Source organism: Drosophila innubila, assembly GCF_004354385.1.
Source record: "Drosophila innubila isolate TH190305 chromosome 3R unlocalized genomic scaffold, UK_Dinn_1.0 2_E_3R, whole genome shotgun sequence".
Lineage (NCBI taxonomy): Eukaryota > Metazoa > Arthropoda > Insecta > Diptera > Drosophilidae > Drosophila > Drosophila innubila.
Genome location: NW_022995380.1, coordinates 11,297,273 through 11,307,178, shown reverse-complemented (window position 1 = coordinate 11,307,178; position 9,906 = coordinate 11,297,273). Strand labels below are relative to the sequence as shown.

The following is a 9,906-nucleotide window of genomic DNA, read 5'->3' as shown; positions in this document are numbered from 1 at the left end:
GGCTGCCACCCGGTACAAAGGCTACCACTTTGCAAAATTTTCCGATCTGGAAACATCTGCAGACACCCTCAGTATATTTTTTTATTTTAAAAAGTTGGCTAGTATCTTAACTATTCTCCATCGCAATGACATCTATTTTTCGGCTACTTTCCAGCCAGAAATAGCTATTTACTCCTCTAAAAAGTTGGCAAAGTGCTCCGTCTCGACTGTTAACAGCTGTTAACGCATAACAGGTGACTGTTGCCAACTTGGCTATTTTATAGTTAATTCTGGCTACTTTCGGAGTTCCATAGTGAAGGGCTGCCATAGATAGCGCCGCGATAGTGCAGTGCCATCGATAGATCCGTCGATAGGCTTCCACCTCTGCTTCGATTGAACTTAATCTGAGCGACTCGATAGAAACTACGTGTCCACTTTTTTATAAGTTGTATTCCGTGCGAATTAATAAAATGCATACAGTTTTAACTAGAGGAAATGCAACTGTTGCATATTCCTTGAGCGTCCTAGCGTGCCTGACGTTCTGCTGCTTTATATCAACGGTTTTTCTGGACTATAGAACCGATGCCAACATAAATACCGTGCGGGTGCTTGTGAAAAATGTTCCCGATTACGGAGCATCCAGGGAGAAGCACGATCTGGGATTCCTCACTTTTGATTTGGAGACGAATCTAACGAACATTTTCAACTGGAATGTTAAGCAACTATTCATCTACCTAACGGCCGAATATAAATCACCATCGAATCAATTGAATCAAGTTGTGCTCTGGGACAAAATCATTTTGCGTGGCGAAAATGCCGTGTTGGATTTCAAGAATGCGAACACCAAATATTATTTCTGGGATGACGGCAACGGTCTAAAGGACAACCGAAATGTCTCATTGTATTTGTCGTGGAACATCATACCAAACGCCGGACTGCTGCCATCCGTGCAATCCACCGGAAAACATATATTTAAATTCCCCTCAGAGTACGCCTCATCCATTTAGAGAGACGTTTCATATTTGTAGATGTACTTGTACTAAAATCAAATAAAATCCTTTATATTAGATATATATATGTGTTATTTATGAATAACTTAAATGTTTACAAAATTGAGAAACTTGATAATTTACAAACCAGTTTGTATCTTTAGCAATCTTCTTTAAAAATTGCATTACACTTGGACATAAACAAAGAGAATTACAAATTACAAATGTTACATAAATTCATAGCCGCTATCGTCAAAGTTGCGATTGCCAACCATTGGACCGCCGGCTCCCATTTGATTCTGTTGTCCGCCCATTTGGGGCCGGAACTGATTGCCGGCCGTTTGATGTTGCAGCAACTGTCGCAGGCCCGGATTGTTGTTGCCCAGCATGGGACGCACCATGCGCTGTTGTTGCTGCTGCTGCTGCATGGCAGCAACATTTGGTGGCACCTGCTGCTGCTGTTGTAATTGCTGCTGCAAATTGGGATTTGGACCGGGAACGCCCAGCGGCATCCGTTGCTGCTGTTGCATCATATTCATTTGCATTTGCGGCTGCATTGGCATTCCTCCTGCTCCATTGCCGCCAGCAACGCCGCCCATTTGCATATTCAGCTGGGCATACTGATTATAATGTGGCTGTTGTTGCTGTGAATTGTCTTGCTGCATTTGTTGCTGCTGCTGCTGTTGTTGCTGTTGCTGCTGTTGTTGCTGCTGCTGTAATTCCATGGGAGATTTGCCCTGTTGCTGCTGCTGTTGCAGCATTTGTTGCATCTGTTGCTGTTGCGGCGGCAGCTGCTGTTGTTGTTGCTGCTGCTGTTGCAGATTGCCATGTGATTGCTTCTGTTGTATCACCTTGCGCAAACGCTCCACAAACATGGTCTGATTATTGGGTATAAAGCCAAGGAACGCATTTCGATCCGGCGTATACAACAAAATGAGCACTTTAATGTCGCAGGCTGGCGTATTGGCCATGGCCGAGAAGTGCACGCAACCGGCGAAACCAGATGTCATCATTTTGGCCAGTGAATCGAGTGCTTCACCAGGCGTCGGACGAAACACCACCATTTTGGAGTCCTTCAGAAACTGACCGCCAATGTTGCCTACCAAATGTTTGGGCATCAATTGCATCAGCAACTTTGGCGGCCAATTGTCCGCCTTGATTTCGGGCTCTCCGTCCTTAATATTGGTGCAGACCGTGCACTGTAGTGTATGTGGAATCTTTTGTTGATCGTTCTTAGTCTTCTCCGACCATTCCAGCACACCGGTCCAGATCTTTTCACGCAGCGAAGCTTGTTCCTGTGGTTGTTGCTGCTGCTGCTGTTGTTGCACCTGCTGCTGGTTGGGTTGTTGCTGCTGCTGCTGTTGTTGTTGTTGTTGTGGTCCCGTCTGTTGCTGCAAGGACGGTACGTTGCCCGCACTGGATACGGCTGGCATCATGTTGGCATTAGCATTGGGATTAACCTGCTGTTGTTGCTGTTGTGGATGTTGCTGTTGTTGCTGCTGCTGCTGCTGTTGCTGCTGTGCAAGCTGCTGTTGCAGCTGATTAAACTGTTGATGGTTTAACATTTGCAATCTTTGTTGCTGTTGTTGCTGTTGCAATTGCTGCTGCTGCTGCTGTTGTTGCTGCTGCTGAATTGAACTGACTGTTTGATTGGGCGGCGCATTTATGCGTGAAATTAACGTTGGATTGGGATTCTGATTCTGTTGTATCTGCATATTATTGCCACCTGGCTGCATAAAGGCCGGACGTTGACCAGGTTGATTCGGATACATCCAACGATTCTGGCCGGGCACAACATTCTGGGTAAAGTTTGCATTCTGCATTTGATTCGGTACAAACTGATTCTGTTGTTGTTGCTGTTGTTGCTGCTGTTGCTGCTGCTGCAAGAGCTGTTGCTGTTGTTGAGCGTTCAAGAGACCCGCCTGTGTTCCGGCACCAGGTTGTTGCTGCTGCTGAGCCTGCATGTTGTTCATGTTCATCACCTGCTGCTGTTGTTGCTGCTGTTGCTGTGTTGGACCTGGTTGTTGTTGTTGTTGCTGCTGTGCTGCATTCGTTTCCATGGGAATGTTCTGTCCCGGCACCGTCTGTTGTCCATTTGGATTGTTTAGTGCTTGTGCTTGTGCAGCATTTGGTGGAGCCACCATTTGTTGGTTAACAGCCATGCTGTTGGGACTTGGTGCCCGCTCCTTCAGGCTATAGCCCTTGAGCAGGACCAAATGTCGAATATTCTTGGCATAGTTCTTAGTCGTTATAGGCTGATCCCCATCGGCCTTCATGTACAGCTTGAAGAGCACAGGAATCTTGCGTGGAGCAATGATTGAGAGATTGATTTTGCGCTCATTGAATAGTGCCGCCAGCTGTTCACAGGATTTGCCCTTGTACTTCCACGATTCATTCACAGCCATCTGATACGGCGGACTGTTGCATATCAGTATGCAGTGACGCTGCAGATTCGCCTGTTCCATCATGTGACGCTGCTCGTTCATCTCATCGAAGCAGCCGTGTGCAGCTGCAAATCCCTCGGCCATGTGCGCATGCGATTCCATGCCACCACCGACGAGGGGTAATCTTTCAATTGTCTCAATCACCTTCTGTGGCTGCACAAATGGTCCATATGTGGCACAAACGGGTTCCATGAGATTAGAGGCCGTGCGGTATGTGACAATACCATAAAGTGTAGCATAACGTTCAGCAATTAGGAATTCGCGTTCATCAATTGAGCCTTGGGTAAAGTGCTCCAAAGTGGGCAGAATGTAATTAGTTTTAAGTTCGTTTATATAGGCTCCATTGATTGCACTGCTTTCTATCACGAAGACCACATCGGCCAACGTCAGCTGATCCACCTCCATCTTGTGCAAACGTCAAATTACATATATTTCAGGAGAGATTAGCACTGAGGATTTGGCTTTGGTTGTTCTCTTTGTTAGCCCATTTCAACAAGAGTTGTTGAAAAAGTTGATGTGAACGGGTCACTGAAATGAATAAGTGAACTTATTCAGTCTTTCATGAACTTATATAGTTCAAATTGCTTATTTTATTGTTCAATTGTTCATTGTAAAGAGTACTTTTCAAGAGCGTAAATATTTTTTCCGCAAAACGCTTTTCTACACACAACGTCGCCACCTGGCACAAATGTTGCCAACCGACCGAAAGGTTGCCATCCTGTTCAATTCACCGATCTGTCAAAATTGGTAACTTACAAATTTTCCACCTTTTATTTTTGACAATTTCTTAATTTTGTAGCGAGAATTTTTAAAATTTTTGCAGTATTTTCGTTGGAGTTTTGTGCATTTTTAATATTATTTTCAGAATTAAATTTGTAACCTAAAATCTTCATTAAAACATTTTTCTTAATTTTATATAATTTACAATTTTCATAAAATTTATGAATTTTTTATTGAGTTTTTTTGAGTTTTTAAATTTGCAATTTTTGTCAATGACCATCGATAACACAGAATAAATAAAATCGATTATTTTTTAAGCATCGACATTTTTAAGAGATGACACTTTTTGGTGTGAAGTATTATCGGGGCAGTGCAGCTCAAAAAACGTAATGTAAAAGATTAATTGCACGAAATAAAAATCTATTGAGTTGTTGACTTTATTAATCATGCAGAGATAACTAATTAAAATTAATTATAAATACAAAATAAATAGTTATCGATAACAAGAATGGATGTTATCGATAAAATCGATTAAAGTTTTGCTACTTTTCTGCTCATCTCTCTTTCGCGTTTATGTTTGTCAAAACAAAAAAAAAATTAAAATTTACTAGAATTTTGTACAATTAGCCACTAATTATAGTATATGTCCCAACATGCAATGTAAATAGAGTGTTCCGTGTGTATTTGTGTATGTGTGTCTTCGTGCTATTGCGTATAAAATAAACAAATGTGTCGTCTGAAAAATTGTCCCTTGAGTGAGAAAAAAAAATGGACATATTCGTATTTAAATTAAATGATCAATGCACTTGTGCTGACCAATATTAAAGGTCTCAAATCGAACATCCACTTGTTAAGCAGTTAGAAAGGCAACAATGTTGCAATATAAAAACGCCAACGCAGCCGTTGCAAATGTGGTCAACAACAACAATAACAATGGGCAATCGGGAACTACGACGGTTGCCTCCGCCGCTGTCGCTGCCTCCCCCGCAAAGGGGACACAGGCTGCAAATAGTGTAAATAATAACTCGGCTGCTACGCCCGCTCCACAAATGCAACAGATAATCAACATACATCAAATGCCCTCGCAGTTTGTACAGGCAGCGCAGTTGCAACAAGCTGGAGGCGCCACTACAGTTGCTGGCATGCCGCAGAACATGTTTCAGATCGTGCAGCCAATGGCCATGCAAACGGTTAATATTGATGGGCAGGAGGCCATCTTCATACCCAACATAAATGCCCAGCTGGCCACAGCTCAGCCAGTGAATATCAATGGTCAGCAGGCGTTCATTACGCCCAATGGACAAATTGTGCGTGCACCTCAAGTTCAGGATCAGACACAGACGCAGACGCAGCTGTTTACCATACCCGGTACAAATATACAAATACCGCTGGCAAACATTGTCCAACAGCAGCAGCAGCCACAGCCACAGCCACAACAGCAGCAACAACCTCCACAGTCGGCAACGCCAGCACTTGGACTTCAAGCCCAGCAGCAACAGCAACAACAACAACAGCAGCAACACAATCAGACAACTGGCGGGGCGGGAGCAACAGGAGCGGGACAAACTATCACCATTCCAGGCACCAATATACAGATACCAGCCTCTATGGCAGCAGCCAATGGTTTGCTGGGCAACATTACGAATCTGCTGGGCGTAGGAGCGCCCACAACGATTAAGCTGGAGAATGGACAGACGTTGCAGAATATCCAATTGCGTGCGGCAACGGCAGGATCCGCACCACAATTGCTGCAGTTCCCACAGCCAGCACCGGCGGCACCAACGCTGCAACAGACGGTGGCCGTGCAGATTCCCGTGCAAACAGCCAACGGACAGACCATCTACCAGACCGTGCATGTTCCCGTACAAGCAGCCGCGGCAACAGCGCCGTCAGCTCCACCCTCGTTGTCCAATCTAACGCAGTCGCTTCAGGCGATGCCTGCATCAATGCAACAGGCTGCGGCTCAGATGCAAATCATACCACAATTTGCACAAATCGCACAAATTGTTACGCCCAATGGACAGATACAACAGGTACAATTTGTTAAATGATCTTGTTACAACTTCAAACTAAATTTATAATTTATTCATCTGCAGGTGCAATTGGCTCCGTTGAATGCACTCAATTATTCGCAGTTGCCGCCAAATGCGAATATTATTCACATACAGAATCCTCAGCAGCAGCAGCAGTTTGTGCAGCCGCAGCTTCACCAGCAACAGCAACAGCAGCAAGTGCAACAACAGCAACTGCAGCAGCAAGTGCAACAGCAGCAACAACAACAACAGCAGCAGCAACAACAACAACAGCAGCAACAGGCGGCAGCAGCAGCAGCAGCGGCTGTACAGCAACAACATCAACAACAGCAGCAACAACTCATCAATGCTATCAACGAGGCAGGCGGCCAGTTGCCAGCCAATCAACCCATTACCATAACCAATGCACAGGGTCAACAGTTGACGGTGATACCAGCACAGCAGCTGCAACAGTTGCAACAATTCCGTGCTAACCAAAATGCTGCAGCTGCTGCAATGCAATTGCAATCGGCCAATCTACAGGCATTGCCCATACAAAACATACCCGGATTGGGTCAGGTGCAGATCATTCAGGCGAATCAATTGCCAGCAAATATGGCTGCCAATTTTCAACAGGTGCTCACCCAGCTGCCGATGCCCATGCAAACGACAGCGACGAGCAACAATCAAGTTCAGAACTCGAGCAGCAATGCAAGCACACCGCTTGCAATGATGCCCAAACAGGAGCCACAGAGTCCGACGCAGTTGATAACGAATATCAAACAGGAGCCACCAGATACATGCGTGTCCAATGCCTCTCCACTGAACAACAACAACATTAACAACAATCCCCCCAATCCTGCGCCAATTACTGTTCAGCAACCGCAGCAGCAACAAATCAAATTTATTGTGCCACAGTCGCCACAGCAGCAGCAACAACAAGCACAACAACAGCAGCAACAGCAACAACAACAGCAGCAGCAACAACAACAACAACAACAACAGTTGCTTAGTGATGGCAACCATCTGCCGATAGTTACAATCCCAGCCTCCATACAGATAACCGCCTTGCCACCGCCGTCAGCTCCGGCAGCAACAGCACGGAACACACCAAAGCCGAATCTGTCCAGCGGTGGCACACAGATAACCATGAGCTCTGGTGGCCAAGTCGTGTCACTAACGACGCCAGCTCGCCAGACTAAGCAGGTGAAGCAATCATCGCAGTCTTCCCAGGCGGCAACCAGTGTCAATGTGAACATCAATGTGGGTGAGAGCGTTGCATCTGCACCGGAGATAAAGCCGCGATTGAAGCGTGTTGCCTGCACCTGTCCCAACTGCACGGATGGAGAGAAGCATTCGGATCGCAAGCGACAGCACATTTGCCACATACCTGGCTGTAGCAAGGTCTACGGCAAGACATCGCATCTTCGGGCCCATTTGAGATGGCATACGGGAGAGCGTCCCTTTGTCTGCTCGTGGATGTTCTGCGGCAAACGCTTCACACGCTCCGATGAGCTGCAGCGTCATCGGCGTACACACACGGGCGAGAAGCGCTTCCAGTGCCGGGAATGCAACAAGAAGTTCATGCGCAGCGATCACCTGTCCAAGCACATCAAGACGCACTTTAAGACACGTTCCGGTGTCGAGCTCATCGAGCTAAACATTAAGCAGGAGCAGAAGATGAATGCACCCAAAAGCATTAGCACCATGAGCGGCATTGTCACCATTGAGATCCCATCAAGCGGTGCAGCCGCCAATGGCAGTGGCGCCTCCAGCGTGGCGGCAACAGTTGCTGGCTCAACTGTATCGGCAGCTCCTGGTGGTGCAACAATTGTACAGCTACCGACGCTATGCGGTGATGATGTGGTTGGCGGTGCATCCACCGATAGTTTTGGTGAGGATGATGACATGGAGGATGAGGAGATGACCGAAGAGGATGATGAGGAATTAACCGAGGAAGATGACGAGGATGAGGAGGATAGCGGCGATGAGGAGAAACTGGCCATCTCTGTCAGCGAGCTGGGCGAGAACTCATCCAACTAGCATTCGGAATCCCTGTTCATGGAACAGTTCATCTTTGATCACTTTCCATAGCCATAGTAGCCCCCGATCGCGGGACTGTTAAATGACTTTCAACCTGTACAAATGCCCCCCTTTGTCCCCTGTCCCCCTTAATGTTTTTGATGTAAATCTTTGTATATAGTTCAGATATATTTATAAGTTATCATTCGGCTTGCCGAAGCATCAAACCCCCTTGCAATGTCTGACAAAGTAGAATTTTTTAATTTTGTATTTAAATTTCACGATTTCAATTTTTTTCTTGACTTGTACAAAACAAACTTGCTAAAACAATTGTTCATATTTATAAAAATCCTTCAAACATAATTGTAAGTTCTGTTCGGACCTTAAAACAAATTGTGCAAGCACTGTAAGGGTATCATAACATCATAAACATTTGTATTTATATTTCTGTAGCATAAGTTTTTACTATATACGAGTATCATTTGGAAAACAAGAATGGATAACTAAAGAATACGCGATTTTAACTAGGATAGTATCATTAAAGCAAAAATAAGTATGACTTTTAAGGAAATTTTTATATTCAAAACGCACAATAAATCATGTTGAAGAGGAGCATGTTTAAAATAATTTGTAATGTACTTAAAATAAATTCATTTTTCGTTGTTCAGTATTCATTGATCAACTTTAGTAACGGATAATTAATATTAGCCTACCAAAAATGGTTCGGTGCCCTGGGATTGTGTGGATGTGCATGGAACTTGGGTTCCGAACACATTGTAATCCTCAGGTTGACTCTCTGACTGTGGCGTCTGCAGATCCCCATTCAGAATATCCACTGACTGGGAATTGATGTTGATTGCTGCTTCGACCCAGTCGGCATTGTCTTCAACTATTATTTGTTCACGTGAATCCTTTGAAACATTCGCATCTTCAATTTCTTCATCATCTTCAGCAGTATCGATCCAAATTTCTAGCTCACTTTCTGGCATTCCTATCGACGATTCTTGAGTTTCTGCTGCAACGGATGATGGATAAATAATAATGTTGTTTACAGTTTCTGTATTTCTGTTACCCAATATTTCGTTTGAAGGCTGTGCCATCAACAATGACGGTTCAATGGCGTAGCTATGCTCCACAACTGGAGATTGTCGGAATTCCATGCTCCAACGATCCAATCGAGCATTGTTGTCCTTTTTCAGTTGACACTGCCTTATATGGTTGCACTTGGCAACTCTTTCCGGTGAATATGGAAAGACCATTTTTTTGCGGACTGCCTTTTTTAACATTTCGTTTACAAAGCGCTCCGAGCGATTTTCCAGTCGACCCTTTTTATCGAAGCGCTTCTTAGCGTCCCACAAGCAATTGAAGAACGTCATGTTCACTCGAACTTTTGTACGTAAGCACAGCTGCTTAACATCAGCTGGACTGTATTCGCGACTCAAGTCATCTGCAGTAATTTTCTATAATAAACACATAACTGGTCAAAAGGCGCTCATCTCTTAGATATATTAACAGGTAGTTGTACTTACAGAAGGTTCATAGAGTTCGAGCACACGATTTTTCTCAGGCTCATCCAGCTTATTAGCTATTGCCAAGATTTCGGCTTCTTCCTCCGTCTGATACTTTATTAAAAGTTGTGATAAACATCGCGACATGGTTTATTATAATAAATTATACGCTGTTTTAAATGCCGGAAAAAAGTTCAACTTTGTTTGAGTTGTAACAGTGTGCCCGTAAACA

General features: G+C 44.6%; 4 protein-coding genes across 6 annotated transcripts; 2 read left to right on the top strand and 2 right to left on the bottom strand.

Annotated features, from left to right (window-relative positions):
- The first annotated feature begins 362 nt into the window (after positions 1-362).
- Positions 363-1,050, top strand: LOC117792810 (signal peptidase complex subunit 3). Its single transcript, XM_034633087.1, has one exon. It carries the CDS (start codon positions 450-452, stop codon positions 984-986), a length of 537 nt encoding a protein of 178 aa, XP_034488978.1. The 5' UTR covers positions 363-449; the 3' UTR covers positions 987-1,050.
- Positions 1,044-4,049, bottom strand: LOC117792778 (mediator of RNA polymerase II transcription subunit 25). The gene has a single exon (XM_034633040.1). It carries the CDS (start codon positions 3,815-3,817, stop codon positions 1,196-1,198), a length of 2,622 nt encoding a protein of 873 aa, XP_034488931.1. The 5' UTR covers positions 3,818-4,049; the 3' UTR covers positions 1,044-1,195.
- A 636-nt stretch (positions 4,050-4,685) lies between these two features.
- Positions 4,686-8,836, top strand: LOC117792776 (transcription factor Sp2). The gene is made up of 2 exons (XM_034633038.1): positions 4,686-6,165; positions 6,229-8,836. Exons 1-2 carry the CDS (start codon positions 5,005-5,007, stop codon positions 8,185-8,187), a joined length of 3,120 nt encoding a protein of 1,039 aa, XP_034488929.1. The 5' UTR covers positions 4,686-5,004; the 3' UTR covers positions 8,188-8,836.
- On the bottom strand, positions 8,611-9,893 carry LOC117792805 (telomere-binding protein cav). 3 transcript variants are annotated; one of them, XM_034633081.1, is made up of 3 exons: positions 9,696-9,892; positions 9,239-9,626; positions 8,611-9,181 (listed from the first exon to the last, which is right to left on the bottom strand). In XM_034633081.1, exons 1-3 carry the CDS (start codon positions 9,819-9,821, stop codon positions 8,871-8,873), a joined length of 825 nt encoding a protein of 274 aa, XP_034488972.1. In that variant the 5' UTR covers positions 9,822-9,892; the 3' UTR covers positions 8,611-8,870. The 3 variants fall into 3 exon arrangements, with proteins under 3 accessions (XP_034488972.1, XP_034488973.1, XP_034488971.1); XM_034633082.1 differs by having other exon boundaries at positions 8,611-9,178; positions 9,696-9,891; XM_034633080.1 differs by having other exon boundaries at positions 8,611-9,626; positions 9,696-9,893.
- Between the last annotated feature and the right edge of the window lie 13 nt (positions 9,894-9,906).